The sequence below is a fragment of the Lonchura striata genome, chromosome 25 (assembly GCF_050655825.1).
Source record: "Lonchura striata isolate lonStrDom1 chromosome 25, ASM5065582v1, whole genome shotgun sequence".
NCBI classification, from domain to species: Eukaryota; Metazoa; Chordata; class Aves; order Passeriformes; family Estrildidae; genus Lonchura; species Lonchura striata.
In genome coordinates this window covers 4,157,784-4,174,453 of record NC_140727.1, presented here as the reverse complement: position 1 = coordinate 4,174,453, position 16,670 = coordinate 4,157,784, and the positions used below count along the sequence as shown (strand labels likewise).

At 55.4% G+C, this 16,670-nt stretch overlaps 1 protein-coding gene across 1 annotated transcript; it reads right to left on the bottom strand.

Moving 5' to 3' along the window:
* Window positions 1-219: 219 nt before the first annotated feature.
* Window positions 220-13,862, bottom strand: VPS45 (vacuolar protein sorting 45 homolog). The gene is made up of 15 exons (XM_021542109.3): window positions 13,608-13,862; window positions 13,393-13,527; window positions 13,027-13,087; window positions 12,453-12,532; window positions 11,809-11,877; window positions 11,424-11,561; window positions 10,985-11,095; window positions 9,577-9,711; window positions 9,167-9,280; window positions 8,754-8,921; window positions 6,261-6,419; window positions 4,867-4,974; window positions 4,512-4,633; window positions 3,033-3,164; window positions 220-713 (listed from the first exon to the last, which is right to left on the bottom strand). The coding sequence occupies exons 1-15, from the start codon at window positions 13,698-13,700 to the stop codon at window positions 626-628; spliced, it is 1,713 nt and encodes a 570-aa protein (XP_021397784.1). The 5' UTR covers window positions 13,701-13,862; the 3' UTR covers window positions 220-625.
* Window positions 13,863-16,670: the final 2,808 nt, after the last annotated feature.

The following is a 16,670-nucleotide window of genomic DNA, read 5'->3' as shown; positions in this document are numbered from 1 at the left end:
CCAAGATAATTCCCGGGGATTTAGGAGCTCATTTCATTTGATCTGGCTTGTTAATTCCCAATCAAGTGCTGATTAGAGGCCAGGGAGCAGAGCTGGAAACACACTTGCAGGTTCCTTGGTGTGGTCCTGGAGGGGAGCAAAAGCTCCCGTGGAGGCTCAGACTGTAACTGCACCTTGTGGCCTTGGGAAAGGGAAAGTGGGAATCATCTAGCAGACAGATTTGGCCAAAGTGGGGGATTTAATAGGATTCAACATATACAGATAACAGAGCAAAGGGCTCCTGTGCCCACCAGCCACACCCCCACAGCTGCTCCCCCAGCACGGGGCAGCATCGCTGGGCTCCTCATGGGACTCATCCCGTGTGTCCCAAGAAGAGCCAGGAGCTGCAGGGATTCAAGGGCTTTCCCAGGCTCTCCTCAGGTGGCCATCCCAGTCCTGGAGCTGTTTGTGAGGGGACAATGAGGAGCTGCAGTGGGGGGCACATCCTTGCCTTTGGGCTAGCAACAGCTCCAGCGTTCGCTGCCTTTCTGGGTGCAGAGGGGAAGCTCCAGCTGCAGGGCAGGAACATCCTGCTCTGCTCTGGGAAAGCTCTGAATGTTCAAAAAAGTACTCATTCCTTCAGGATTCACCGTCGGCTGCTGGACCTTGGTGGGACTTGGGAGCTGTCAGTGCTTCGACCGCGGAATCCTGCGGCTGTGACCTCCTCCAGGAAGCTGCCAGGAAAGGTTCAGGTCAGTGGAACAAGGGCCAGAGATCTGCTCATGGCACCCTGATACTTGTTCCAGAGGTGTCCAAGGCCAGAGGGGCTGTGACTGTCCCCAGCACAAGCCTCAGGCCTGCTGGCATCACACACGCACAGCTGGGAGCAGCTCCCAAAGCCAGGAATGTTCCCAGCTGGAAGGATGCTGCCCGAGGATGGTTCCTCTGGCAAGTGGCACCACGGCCATTCCCAGGCTGACTCATCACTCAGTGTGCTGATCAGGTGATCTCAACAGCAGTGCTTAAAAAAATACCCCAAAAGATAAAGAAATACAAAGCAAGATATGCCACAAATCCTACAGAAATGTGATTCCTCTAAACCGGGGAAGTGGGGCTGGAGCAGCTCTTCCTGCCCAGGTTGTGAATCTTGAGGGGTTTGAAATATAGTAAAACCCTCAAATCTCCTGCAAAACCCTGCAGCAACACCCAGTCTGAGTCCCATCAGACACAGCTGGGAGGAGGCACAGCCAGGGCACTGCCCACAGTGGCACCAGCTCTGGCACAGGCTCTGGCACCTGGCTTTGTGTTCCAGCCTGAGCTCTCCCCTCCTCCAGGTTATTTTTAGGCACTAGAACCAGGCAGAACTGAGCTCTGGCAGGGAATGACTGGTGTTTTTCGGGTCTCTGGTTCTGTGCTGTCTGGAGCAGGTTGTGCCTGTGACCAATGACACCTCAGGCTCCCTTGGCACGGCCTCTCTGAGCACATTCCCAGTCTGGAGCGACTGGAGGCAAGATCCAAACTCCCACCTGCCCTCCAGGGATGAGCTGCACCACAGCACAAATTCCCCCTGCTGAGGCTGCTGTTCTGAGGACCCTGCAGGAACAGGTGAGGATGCAGCACAGGCACCTGCAGGTACCTCCACAGCAGGGTCTGGAGATGGAACTCTCAGGAGAAATGAGCCTTGTGCCGTGGAGGGTCCCCAGGAGGATCCAGTGCCACCACTGTGGCTGTAACTGGGTAACTGGGTCAGGCCCCACATCCTGGGATTAGTCCCAGCAGGTTCATCTCAACCTGCCCAGGATGAGTCAGCCCCAGCACCAGATGTTCCTGGCAACCCTTTTTATCCGATTATTGATCCTTTGTAACCCTTTCTCCTCCAAACCCTGCGGAATTGCTCTGGAATCTCTAGGAGCAGAGCGGATTCCCCATCCTTTGGGCCACCCCTCTGGGCCCACAGATGTTGGTCCCAATTCCAGCAGGGAGTAAGGACAATGGGACCAGGATTAGGTGCTTACACGGCTGCTCAGCGCATTAACACCCAAATCCCCTTGTTTCTGGTGATATATCTGCCCTAATCCCACAGGAATCAGCAAGGCCATGGATTACGTGAGGGGTTGGGACACACTAAAACCTGGCTTTCCTCGTATCAGACACCTTATGGATGTGCTGAGATATCCCTGATCCTAGGGCACTGTGCTGAAATTGTGGATAACAGTGGACAGGAGACAGTTTTATTGTCCTTCCATCCTCAAGGAAACCTTATCCTAGAGAAAATGGATCATTTGGGACAGAGCTGTTTCAGAACAGGCCCTTTGCTGACCAAATCCAGCCCTTCCAAAGCACCAGCCTTTTATTTTCCTTTCCCCCCACCCCTACACTTCATTCTTTGAAATGCAAATTTGGATACAGAATCCCAGCTTTTCTGTAAATAATTCAGGGACTGCACAGCAGCAGAGCCCAAACCAGCCCGGGTGGCTCCTAGCAGCACCAATCCAAGCAGATCCAGTGATGGAGCTGCAGATCCTGAGCTTCAGCAGCAGCTCAGGATTTTTCCCACCATCCCACTCTGAGCACTGGGAATCTGGAGAGAATTCCTGCTCTCCTGCCTGGCCAGCAGCAAGCTGTGCTGATGGGAAGCAATTCCCACTGTAGCCTCAATTCTTTCCTGTGCCCAAAGTGAGTAATTTGGGTTCAGGAAAAGTTATTTGTATTTATAAACCAGACATTTCACACTGGGAATTCCATACTGACAGGGATCTTTGCCCACCTTCAACAAAGCAGCTGCAGGTTCATTCAGTGCTGAATTCACATGTGCTGCCCTGGCTTCCCATTGTTATGAACTAGAAAAACTGCAGAAAACTCTACTTGCCTGCCCTTGAATTAATGGAAATGCAAGTTAAACCTCCAGCTCAGAGATCTGTCCCAGAGTTACCATGAGCAGAGCTGGGTCCGGAGCACTGACACCCATTCCCATGTGGTGATCCCCCAGGTATCCCAAATTCCTGCCCTTCCAGCAGTTTCACAGGCAGGACCTGCCGAGGGGTGGATTTTACCTCCTGGTGTTGTGGATGGTGGTCCCACCCAGGACGATGCGGACGCCGGGGTTGGAGCGGTTCAGGTTGAACACGGTCAGAGCCTCCTCGTAGGTGGCCCCTCCGATGAGGAACACGATAATGTCCTGAGGCCTGGGATAAAGGCACAAATCATGGATTGGTTTGGCTTGAAGGGACCTCAAAGCTTATCTCTCAGGCACACCTTCCACCAGACCAGGTGGATCCAAGCCCTGTCCAACCTAGCCTTGGACACTTTCTGGGATGGAGCAGCCACAAATATTGAATTGGGATCAGACAAAGCCAAGGATAAATCCTGCACCTTGGAGGCAGTGATCCATGATCCAGAGGGTGCCTCCTCTAGACCCTCCCTCATCCCTGTAATGTGCCGAGCTCGGAGCTGAAAACAACCACTGAATCCCCCAAAACCTCTCCTCTCCTAAACTTTCAACCACAGCCCTGAGCAGCCTCCAGCAGCACCACCCCGATCCCTGTGGATCCATGTGCCACATTTAATGCATGATTTGCTGGGGCTGGGAAATCAGGATCGATTCTGGAGTCAGGCAAGGACACAGGCTGCAGGAGCTGTGCTGCCTTGGAGCTCCCAGGCTCAGGGCTTGTGACTGCTCAGGGACTGCCAGAATTTGTGCCTCAGTTCACCTGAGGGGACATTTCCCAGCCAGCAGGGAAACGTGGGATGGTCAAGGGAAGCCAAGCAAGAGGAAGGGAGGAAAGGAGGGAAGCACCTTCCTCCATCCCAACACAAACTCAGGTGTGCTGTGCACATCCTGCTTTCAAGTGAGCTGGTCCTTTCTTCTCCCATAACCACCCTCCCAGTCCCTTGGAAGGACCAATAACAGGGATTTCATTCTTGGAGCACTGCTTGGACAGCATGACCTGGAGCAAAGCTGCTCCTGCCTGGCTGGGACACAGGAACAGAGGGAGCATGTTGGCCACTAGATCTCCATGGATCCTCACACCATTTCCTCCCTGCCCAAGGGATGTGAGAAAGCAGGGAAAACTCCCGGGAAAGGCGAGTGTAGTCCTTTCCCACTGCGATCAGTATCACCACTAAGCACCCAAAGCCTGTCTCCTCAGAGTCTGGGTTAGGTCTGCATGACCCTCTCCAGCAGGATCCCGTTTCCATTGGGAACAGTACTGGCTCAGGCCAGGAGAGCTGCAGCTGGACTATTTTTGGCAGTCCCCAAACACCATCACAGAGCCAGCTCTGATGAGGAAGGGCTTCATCCTTCACCTGAGCACATCCAAGCCAGCAAAGCAAGCCAGACTGGGACATACCCCAGTCCTGCTCCAGGGAACATTCCTGGGGATACAAGACCTCCACAATCAAGGGATTTCTGTGCCAAGCCCTAGTTCTGTTCATCATCAGTGCAACCCTGCTGTGGGGACAGCAGGGATGTCCCAGTGCCAGGGCCAGCCAGTGTGTCCCAGTGCAGGCTCTGCCCCAATGGCCCCACGTACCTGTCCCGGAGTGTGTTGGGGCCCAGGTAGGGATACTGGCTGTCCTTGAGCTTTCCCTTGATGAGCTGGTCCAGGGTTTCCTGGAGCAGGGGCTGGTGCTGGGTGTACACGTTCTCGATGCCCTGCGGCCAGAGAGAAGCTCTTTAGAAGTGGCCCAGCAAGGAAGGAGCATCAGCAGAGGCACAGCAGGTACTACCCCTAAATTTAGGACTGAGAAGCTCTCCAGCAGCTCACTCCCGTTGTCCTGAGTGGAATCAGGCCCTGAAGCCACCGAGCCAACCCTGCCAGCCCTGCTCCTCCTCTGGGCTGCAGTTCTGGTTGAGTCTGTCCCCATTTCCCCAAGGCATCTCGGTACCTTCAGGCCTTTGAGGAACTGCTTGGTGATGGCCACGGCATCCTTGGGGCTGAACAGGTCACTGCCTCGGACACGCTTCCCTCCGTACTCCACCACGGCAGACACCAGCTGTGCAGGGAGAGGGCAGGAGCCCCATCAGCTCCTTCCAGGCTGTGCTGAGGACTCACTGCAGACACCTCGTGGAGGTGTGCAACAGGGACAAGGAGCCACGGAGGCGATCCCAATGGAACTGTACATGGAGGTGAGGGGGCAGAGCAGCAGCACACCCACGCTCCCCAGACCCTCCTGCTTGAGGAGAAGCTTCATCTCCATCGCCTGCAGCAGCGACAGCAGCTCCTCCACACGAGGTGACATCATCCCGCTCCTCCACCTCCTCCCCAGCTGCTCCTGGCACTGCCGCCTGCTCCCTCCCTGCCAGCTCCTCTCCATCCCCAGCCCCTCGCTGCAGCCACTGCCTGTGCTGCAGAAGCTGGGGAAAGTGGGGGAGGAAAAGAAGAGAGGAAGCACATCCCAGGCCCATGTACGTGCCACACTCCCCTCCCAGCAGGCTCCTGCCATCCCTTCTTGATTAAATCCTTCATAATATCACAGAATCACAGACTAGTCAGGAGTGGAAGGGACCTCTGGAGTCCAACCCCCAACATCACTGATTTAGGAAATGGAAATCGAGCCACTTATTTAGAACACCTTTTACAGCCACACCCACAGGTCCCAGCCGAGCTCAGAGCTCTGTGCAACAACACAGCCCTGGGCTGACCTGGAGCAGGCAGATTTCACCCCAAACAGCAGCAATTCCCCCATCCTGTAGGACATCGGGGCTGCCCCACCCTGGGGTTATGCCCCGGTACTGCCCTGCCCCACCCTGGGGTTACCCCCCAGTACCTGCCCCCCATCCTGCCCCACCCCGGGGTTACCTGGCAGCACCTGCCCCCGTCCTGCCCCACCCCGGGGTTACCTGGCAGTACCTGCCTCCCATCCTGCCCCACCCCGGGGTTACCCCCCTGTACCTGCCCCACCCCGGGATTACCTGGCAGTACCTGCCCCCGTCCTGCCCCACCCCGAGATTACCTGGCGGTACCTGCCCCCCATCCTGCCCCACCCTGGGGTTACCTGGCGGTACCTGCCCCCGTCCTGCCCCACCCCGAGGTTACCTTGTGGTACCTGCCCCCGTCCTGCCCCACCCCGGGGTTACCTGGCAGTACCTGCCCGCGTCCTGCCCCACTCCGGGGTTACCTGGCAGTACCTGCCCCCCATCCTGCCCCACCCCGGGGTTACCTGGCAGTACCTGCCCCCGTCCTGCCCCACCCTGGGGTTACCTGGCAGTACCTGCCCCCCATCCTGCCCCACCCTGGGGTTACCTGGCAGCACCTGCCCCTGCCCCACCCCGGGGTTACCTTGCGGTACCTGTCGGTGCCGCCGCGGCCGCGCAGCTCCTCCAGCAGCGCCGGGAGGCCGCTGCTGGCGTGGCGCTCGTAGCGCAGCGCGTAGAGCATCACCAGCCGTGCCGCGTCCAGCTCCGACACCCGCGGGCTCTGCAGCAGCCGCCGCACGCTCTGCGGGACACCGGGCACTGCTCAGGGCCACACCGGACTGGGGACACTGAGGACTGCCCTCGTGGGTGTCACCGTTTATCAGTCATTTATCAGTCACTTATCAGTCACTTATCAGACTGGTTTCACTGCCCAGCAACAACACCGCCACAGGGACAATGCAAGAGGATCCAGTTGTGGTATAAACCCCACAGCCCGGCTTCCTCAGGAGGATTTACTGGAGTACCAGTTGGTTTTGGGTCTTTCCATGGAACTGGGAATTCAGAGCACACCTCTGATGGGTCCTGTGCCCCTCGTGGTGCTGCAGGAGGGGAAAGTTGTGCACAGGCACTTTCAGACACCTCCAAGCTCTGCCTGGGTTTTTCAAGCTCAAGCAGAGCCACCCCACAGGTTCCACCACTATAGTGGCTGCAAAAAAAAAACCCTCAGGCAATCCCCCCAACTCCATTTCCTTTTTGGAAGGTGTAAGGCAGAGGCATCAAAGTCTCAGCAAACCTTTGGATGGGAGATGTGGAGGAATAAACTGCACATTTGGTAGAAAAGAAGGGAAGGAATTAAAGCATGGAAAGAAGAGATCCCAGCTACAGGGAAGAGCAGGGATCTGTTATCACTCCTGATCTGCTGCTGGATTCACCACCCTGGCCCAGATGTTTATTGGCATCTATTTAACTGATGCTGACTGAAAACACAGCATAAAATCCTGGCTGTGAGGAGGAATTTGACCATTGAAGGTCAGGAATTCACCTGTGAGGGGAGAGCCGGAGCCCCAGGGAGGTTCCTGTGCTGGCAGTGCCAGGAACAGCAGGAAGCAGAGAACAGAACAGCCATTGTCCATGGGAGGAGCCGGGATTCCAACCCTCCATTCAGCTCCCAGGCCTCATGCACTGTGTCAGGGTTAATGAGAGCCCAGGGGAGGAAGAACCCGAATGTCCCAGACTGGCGGGGCCAAGGCCACCAGAGATCCAACAATCCCTGAAGTGACATCAGAGGAGAACAATTCCAGCCTTATTCCAGGCTCTGGCTGCTGCTTCTTGTCCCATGGCCTTGCCCCTCTTGCTGCCAGTGGGAGCCGCAGCAGGGACAGCCCAGGGACAAAGATCCCACCTACAGGGGTTTCCATTTATTTCCAAGCTGCTGCATATCTTCCAGTGGCCTCAGTTGCCAGAAATACAACAGGGCTTTTCAGGCACAGGGCTGGATAGAAACTGAGGCAGCATTTCTGCTCTAAAACTGCAGAAATGCTGTTTGTGTAGAGCAGGACCAAGGTGACCCCAGGAACACCAGGACTCACCTGGCACCAGCTCTGTGCTGTGTATATTCCATCAAAAATCATGGCTCACAGTGCAGGGAGGGAGCAGACTGGGAATATTTGACTTTTAAACCTCAACAACCTGAGCTGGAGACAGTGATACAGCATGAGGACCTCAGAGGCTGCTTCCAGCAAACACATTTCTGGCTGCATTCCCAGTTCCATACTCAGCCATGTAAATCCTGCCAGACACCAGCTATGGAATCCCATCCCTACACTCGCTGGTCCATAGGGAAGCATCAGTCCAGAGGATGGGAGCACATTCCACCTCTGGGGACAGTCCAGTGTTATCCCCTCGGCCCCCACTTGGAGTTCAGAGTCACAGAGGTGGGGAAAAAACCGATCTCAAACCTGCTGGAAATGCTTTTCCTCATTTCCCAATCCCTCTGCTTCCCCAGTGCCATGCAGGGGTCTGTTACGTGTTGGGAATCCCCCTCCACTAATCAAGGAATTATTTTTCAGAAGTGAGTGGCTGCTCCAGCCCTGCTCTGAGCCAGCCCCATCCCAAAGCTGCTGTTGAACACCAGCCCAAATTCCATCACCACTGACTCTGCCAGACCCTGCTCTGGTCACAGCACAAGGGGCCACACTCAGCTGTCACAGAGCCTCCCTCCAGCTTTTCCAGGCCTCTCTGCCAAAGAAATCTTGGATCTAAGAGTCTTTCCAGTGGCTTTTCTTAAAAAAATAGGTAAAGACAATTCCACGGATTGCAGCTCTTCTCCTGCCCAACACACATCAGCTCCTGCATAATGTCTGAGGTTTTTTTATCCTAGTGCCTGCCAGAAGCCAACTGGCTGAATATAATGAAAGAATGTTGGATTGTGGGATGTAAGGACAGGATTTGCAAAGATACTTCTCAAGCCAGTTATTAACGATGACTCATTCCCATCTGAGCTGAGCGCCAAGGAACAATTCCACATGCAGTGTCCCTCCCCACAGGGTATCCACACACAGAGCTCCCACTTCACATCCCCACTCCCAAGGGAGTGATGGGATGAAATCCCCCAATCCAGAGGCGGGATGAGTACCTGGAGGGCACTGGAATGGTCATTCTGGCAGGCCAGCTCCTGCTCCACCTCTGACACCTCCAGCAGGTTCCGCTCCGCCACCAGCCGGGACAGCTCCCCCACCACTGTCACGTGCTTGGACACTGTGCCTGACATCTTCTTGAACTGAGGGTAGTTCTCCACAAAGGCCTGTGATGGGAAACTGAGGCAGTGGGTGCTTCCAGGGAAAAGCAGGAGATAAAAGATGGGTGCAGCCAGCCATAAACTGCACAAATTCCCAGCAATTCTGTGCAGGTGTGCAGAGGATCAGACACCTTGATCTCAGGAGCTCACAGGATTTCTCTCATTACCAGGAGATTTCTAGGAGAGATGTACTTTTTATTTGCTCCTAACATTAAAGGATGGGACACAGCTGGGATGGACTTTGTCTGTACCTTCATATCCGCTATGGACTCCAGCTTCTGCTGCTCCTTTGGCTTCCTCCTCTGGAAATCCTCCATCAGGTTCTTGATGTTGGTGCCAATCTCGGCGAAGTTCAGGTACATGTTCTGTGTGGAACAAGATGGGAAGCAGAGGGAAACTCAGTTGAGAGTCTTGACCAGGGAAGAGCCTTGAGCACCTGGGAGAAGGTGGCTCCATCCCCCAAAACCTGCAGCAGGGTTTGAAATCAAACCACAAACACGTTTTTTAGGACATGTTATCCCACGTCAGGTGTCGCTGGTGCTGCAAACTGGCTGTCACAAATGGCACATCCCCACCCCGAGGCTCAAAGTCACAGGGAAGCTCCTTTCCCGTGGCAAACCCCCAGACGTGGGTGCTGGAGAAGCCTCCCTGGGACACCTACGTTGGCGTAGAACTCGTCGTTCTCAGCTGACAGGACGACCTCCCGCAGGTCCTTGCTGATCCCCGGCACCCGGGACAGGTCGATGCGGTTGTTGTTGATCCCCAGCAGCTCGTGGACCATGGCCTGGTACGTCCACTGCCAGGGGACAGAGGAAGGCAAAGGGATGACCTTGGTGAGACACAGCACTGGGAAATCAATGGAGTTCAGCTGAACCCAGCCAGAGCTGCTCCTGCTACCCAGGACACACAGCAGAGTTTGGGAGTGTGTCCCTCAGAGCAGCCAGGACATTCCGATGAAAATGAATATCATGGATAAATAATCAGATGGAGAGACAGTGCAGAGGGAAACCTTCCCCCTCCAGGGCCATTCCAGAATCACAGTATCACAGGATGGTTTGGGTTGGAAGGGACATTAAACCCATCCTGTTCATGGCAGGGACACCTCCCACCAGCTCAGGAATTCCTGCAGGTACCTTCAAAAGAGACTGAAGAGTGATGAGGATTAACATTCCTGTTCCAGCACCTCTGTTGGCCACCAAACCCCATAACTTTCTGCCCAGGCAGGGAGGGGTCCCACAGTTCTGCTGCAGAATTCCCTACATGCTCCGCTGGCAGGAGCATTTCTGCACATCAGGAATTTCTATTTTTATCCTGAGAAGTCTAATAATAACCCAGAGAGAACAGTGACAGCTGATCAGAGCCCTGCCGTGCCCAACACGCCATTTACACCCCCAGGAATCTCTTTGGGATAGGAAATCCTGAAACAGCAGATAACGCCTGATGCTGAGCACAATCCTAAACACCACAAACCAGGTGTGAGCTGGGCTGTGACAGCCACACCCCTCTGTGACACAGATGTCACCTCCAGCTCCTGCAGAACTGGTGTTACAGCAGCTCTGGGGCTGCTGGTCCCACCCAGGTGCAGCTCCTGATCCCCAGGTTCCAAGGGAACCCCACAGAAAGGAAGGGAGACCAACAGATCCTGCCAGGATCTGCAGCACAGCATGGAACAAATAAATCCAACAGCTCCCAGCAAACCCAGCAGCCATCAATAACAGAGGGAGACTCAGCAGGGCAAGGTCACTCGACAGCCGTGTGCTGTCCACAGCCCCACAAACAACCCTTGGGAAAGGCCCTGCAAAGCACTGGGGCTCCAGAAGCCACATGGAAGTGCTGGTGGCCCTGTTTTCCAGAGTGCTGGGTCCATCTACCACTGAAATCAGCACAAATAATCCCCACTCAGGTCTGGAAAATCTAGCCAGGGGATAAAAGAGGAATTTTGTAGGGACTGGGGGTGAGAAGCAACACTTTTCTCTCCTACATCCAACCCATGACCTGACAGGGGTAGAACTCCAGCTGCTGCAGGACTCCCACCCCTGCCCCAGCCTGGCACACCTGGGTGTGCTCACCTGGTTCAGGAGTGGGGTGATGGCATCGTCCGACCGGTCCAGGATGAGGAGCAGGGGAGGGACCTCGGTGCGCCGGAAATCAAACAGCTCGTACTCCTTCGTGATCACTTGCTGTGGAGAAATGGGAAAAATCCCACGTGGAACGCCTGGAAAAGGCTCCCTCTCAGCGTGGACTCAGGCACAGAGGGAAGGGAGGCTGAAACCCCAACTGTGCTGCTTTGTCTGCACTGCCAGGGAGGAGCTGAAGGCCCCAGGGAACTGGGACACTGCTCCCAGGAATGTTGTACTGGGAGCGGAGCAGGACATGACCTGCCTAGTGCTGGGCTTCCAAGTAAATGATGGAATTTACAGGAATTGACTGAAAACAGGTGTTTCCCTCCACATGTAAAAAACCAAGACTGAATTCATCCTAAAGGGATGTGCTGTGGGTTGCTCTCACCTTCACACACTCGGCCAAGCGCTTCGCTGGCTCTGAGGAGAGCTGGTACCGGATCATGGGGCACTTCTTCAGGGACAGGAGCAGAGCAGTGAGCCCTTGGGTTGTCCTGGTGAGCTGAGCCGGGTCCCAGCTGCGGCCCTGGAAGGAAAGGCTGCACCTCACATGGATGCACTGGTCCCAAACTTTCCCACGTCCTTGTTTCTAAGCCCTGAAGTCTCACAGGAAAGCACAGCTTCCCTGAAGCAGCAGATACCCAGGGGCTGAACACAAACTCCCTGCTGTTCCTCTCCTTGCCACGGCCCATTCCCCTCCAGCAGCCCCCCAATGCCCCGGGTTGTGAGGGCTACACGTTACCCAGTGCAAGGACAACTCGCCGTGTTCCTACCCGGCAGCAGCCCAGGAGGTTCAGGGAGAAGACGTGTGGGTTCACCGCAATGTAGTCGCCATAGAACTCCTGGGGAAGGCAGCAGGACAGCCCTGTGTCTCTGACCCTGACCCCAGGCACAGCCATGGGCCACCACTGGCCACACAGCCCCCTCCACCACCGGGACACACTGGTTCAGAACATCCTTCCTTCCTCCACCCCAAACCCCTCCAACCCCGCTGAGAACTCCACTCCCATTGGTACTGTGCATTGCTCTGGTGCCCAGCTCTTCATCAGCACCAAAAACGAGGAATCGTGGGATTACTGGCTTTGGAAAAGCCCTTTAAGACCACTGAGTCCAACTGTCCCTCCAGCACTGCCAAGGCCACCTCTAACCCCCTGCTGCCAAGTGCCACATCCCCATGGATTTGAGCTAGGCAGCACCTTGTGAGACACCAAAACCAGCAGCAGCTGTGAGAGCACAGGGCACAGAGAAATGAGACCTTTTCTACCTTTTACCTCTTCATCCCACATTTGTGTCCATCCCTCCTCTCACCCAGGCCTGGCATGCACCAGTTGGGAACAACAGCCCTCCTGCTCCTAGTGTCTGGCAGCCTGGACCTTCCCTTTGTTTTTGGATCTATCTAAAAACATCCAAACTTCACCTGGACTTCAGCCACGACCTCCTGCTCATCGGCCTCGGCCAAGGCCTTCACATCGCTCTTGCTGATGACGTTGCTGAAATCTGGGAGGAAACAGGGACGGGACAGTGGGGCTCCATGCAGACCCTGTGGGATGGGCAGCCTGATCCCCTCTGGAGCAGATCCCACAGGGACCCTCTAACCCTGCACCTGCAGGTGCTGGAATCCCGAGCCACCTCCCAGGGATGCTCCCAACTCATTCCCTGTCCATCTCCCCAGCGCCTGGTCCCGCTGCGTCCTGCAGAGCCACGATGACATCTAGAGGCCACTTCACCCAGTTCCTGACATCCTTCTGATTAATTCCTGGCCTGCAGGACTGGACTTCCACCCCAAACCAGCTGGAGTCATTCTGCCTCATTCCCAAATTCATGGAACATTCCCTGAGCAGGACATGTGGGAAGCCCCTGCCTGGTATGCCTGGCACAGGAAGGTGCTGTGTGATCTTTGCTGAGGTGTGGAGCCCGTCCCATCCACACTGGGATGAGGAGCCTGTTCCAGGTTGATGGAGCTCCAGGACCCCTGGACCCTGCATACTCACAGATGAAGTAGATGCTGTACTTGGGCCTTCGCAGCTCCTGCACCAGGAGCTCCACGTTCTCCTGGATGGAAACAGCACCAGGAAGAGCAGAGTTAAGGAATACAGAACCATGGAATCCTTAGGGTTGGAAAAGCCTCTGAGATCTTGGTGTCCAGCCATTCCCCCAGCACTGCCAAGGCCACCACGGACCCCTGTCCCCAGCAGCCACATCCACATGGATTTGAACAATTCCCGGGACTGTGGCTCCACCACTGCCCTGTGCCAAGGCTGAACAACCCTTTCTTTGCATGGCCGAATTTTCCCAAATATCCAACCTAAACCTCCCCAGCACCATTTAAGGCCGCTTCCTCCCGCTCTGCCCCGTACCTTGGTGGGCCGCAGGAAGCAGATGGCCTTGAGGTGCTTCATGGGCTCCCTGTTGGGTGAGTCGAGGCGCTCGAAGAGATAAACCTCGCGCTGCAGGATCTCGGACTGGGTGTACACCACGCTCACGGCGCCGGTCTGAGGGCGGCAGGGGACAGCGCCCGTCACGGCCCGGCCCCGGCCCCGCTCCCGGCCCCGCTCCCGGCCCCGCCGCTCACCGTCTCCCGGTCCATCAGCAGCACCTTCATGCCGGGGCCGCTGTCCTCGATCATCTTGGACACGTACTGCCGGACCGCCAGCACCGCGTTCATCCTGGCGGGGATGCTGCGCTACCGGCCTGCCCCTGACCCGCTTCGGCCCGGCTCTGGTCCGGCTTCGGCCCCGCTTCGGCCCGGCTCTGGTCCGGCTTCGGCCGCCTTCGGCCCTGCTTCGGCCCCGCTTCGGCCGCCTTCGGCCCCGCTTCGGCCGCCTTCGGCCCCGCTTCGGCCCCGCTTCGGTCCCCTTCGGCCCCGCTTCGGCCGCCTTCGGCCCCGCTTCGGCCGCGCCCCGTCCGGCCCCGCTGCCTGCCGGGAGCTGTAGTCCGGCCGCGGGAGCGGCCCCGCCCGCCGCGGCCCCGGGGCCCCGCAGCCCCGGCCCGTCCTTCCCCTCCCGAGGGACCCGAGGGCGGAGCACTGAGCCTGAGCCCAGCCGGACTCGCCCCGCAGTTAAACCCACCCAAACCTACCGTAAAACAACACGAACCCGTTCCAACCCGCGCTAAATGCACCCTAAAACGAACCTAAGCCCATCCTAAACACACACAAACCCCCTCCAGGTCTACCCAAACCACCCCAAACAACCCCAAATCGTCGTAGACCCACCCCAAGCTCCCACACACGAGGGAGCTGGGCACACCCGAGGGTCCCCCTGGGGTCCCCAAGGACGAAGGACGTGACTCGGTTTCCCTGAGCTGCTCCTGGAAACCCGGGATGGACAAGGCTGCTGCTCCAGGACCGTTCCTGCCCCGCTAATCCCGGGAGCAGGACGCTGGGATTAGGTGCTATTCCCGGCAGGACAGAGCTGACCCACGGCCAGACACTCCCCCGCTGCCAAAGCCCTATTTATAGCGGGGGATAACAATTAATTAATGAGCATGTCCTGCCTTTCACTTCCAATTAAGTGGCTCCCCACTTCCTCTCAGAGTGACGGACACCTTTGTCGTCTTTAATCCTTCCATTTCCTGCCAAGATTTTGCTTTTCACTTCCAAACGCTTTGGGTCTTCTTTCTGGAGGCTGGGGAGTTTTGCACATGTACAAACCCCAAAGATTTCAGTGGTTTAAACAGGGATTTACCTAGAAAAATACAACTCCAGTATTTTCTTTCTTACATTTTTTGTTATTTCTTGCCTGATTTTGTTTCTCATATCCCAACTGATGCCTTAAGGAGCGTGTGGATGCTCCTGGCCAAAGGATACACACAGTAACGGCAAATGGTATAAAAAATTGGGATTTAATTGCAGCTGATTGATTTCTGGCCTTATTGTTAAATGATTCAGTGTCTGAAAAGTGCTGGTTTAGTTATTGTCCAGTTTCCTTGGAAATGCTTTTGGGTTTTATTTGTGAACTAAGCAAACCCAGGGCATCATCTCCTCTTTAAATCCGTCTTTGTCCTTGTCCTTAGGGAAGACAAACCTCTTCATGTGCCATTTTAATGAAATTAATCACAAACCAAATCTCTGAGGCTTCTTGGTAGGATGTTTACCCCTGGTTTGCAGGTAAAACATTTTAAGCAATTTTTATTCTGCAGAAATGTTACACTTTTCAATCCCCACAGGCCGATTGGTGGGGTGGGAGAACAGTTCCATGTCCCGGGAGTGGCTGGAATAATGGAATTATTTAGGCTGGAAAAGACCTCTGCATTTGCTGTAATTTTTCATGTAAACCTTCCTTAAGCATTTATTCAAGTATAATTTCTGTAAATAACCCTGGTTTAACTCACCAACAACCTCCCTGGGCCTGTCACCACTGCCCAGGCACCAGGACAGACAAATTGAGGCAATAGGATTGTCCTGGATTATGGCACTGCTATTTTAAGGGATGGAATTTGGAGTAGATTCTTTCAAAAGCAATGGATTCTCCACTCCTGATTCCAAGGGGGAATGGCCACAGCAGCCTGTGCCACTCCTGTGTGGGGCAGTTTCCCTGTCCCTGCACGTGGCAGCACCCATCTCGGGGTCTGGGTGTCGGGATGAGCCCAAGAATGTAAAAGTCCTCATTTCCCAGCCCGTGCAGCCAAAGAAGAAGTTTGAATGTGTAGGATCAACTTCTCAAGGTTGTTTATTTTCCCTTATCTAGAACATTCTTTTTCTGACCTGCTAAACTCTGTCCAGCACTCGGCCATGGCATTCTGTCCCAAATCTCGGGTGGTGTTTACATTTTATACTGAAAACTATGTGTATTATATTTACAATAATGTGCCACCCATCCTTTCCAAGAAATACCTATCCTGTATGTTAGACAGTGTGTCTTTACCTTAAACCAATAGAAAAGTGATTTTATAGTGAGCTAATAAATATATATAATGGCCAGGCTGCCATGGCCATTCCCCCTTGGAATCTGGAGAATGGGGATCACTCTGGAGCACAGGGACACTCCAGCCCCTTGCTGGGCAGGATCCACTGTTGTGTGGACAAACAGTGCAGCCAGCAGGGACAAACCCTGGGCCTGTCCTTTGTGTGCTGGACATTTCCCTGCCCCGACACACAAACAATCCCTTTGTGCAGGACACAAACAAGGGCAGGTTCCTGACACGACACAAAGAACGGATTCAACGTCGGGATCAGCTGAGCTGTGCCCATGACGTGGCCTGTTTGCCACCAGCCCCAGCAGCCCCCACTGGTCACTGCTCCAGCCCAGGGCCTGGCCCACCTGGGTTTTTCCTAAGAGAAAACCCGGTGGTTTTTCTCCAGGAAGGAAGAGGAAGGCAAATTCCCCAGCAATGGCTCCGTGGGAGCTGTGCCAGCACTCTCTGTCACATCCTGACACAGCTGGTGGCATCCTCTGCCCCCTGCTCTGGCCACCAGCCCCCCAGGTCTGGCACGGCGCTGGGACACATTGTGTGCTTCCATGGGCACCCACAGCATGGGGAATGTCACAGGGGGTGTCACAGGGAATGTGAAGCCCTTGGCACAGGGAATATCACAGGGAATGTCACAGGGAATGTCACAGGGAATGTCACAGGGGATGTCACAGGGAATGTGGGGCCCCTGGCACCTCGAATGTCACAGGGAATGTCACAGGGA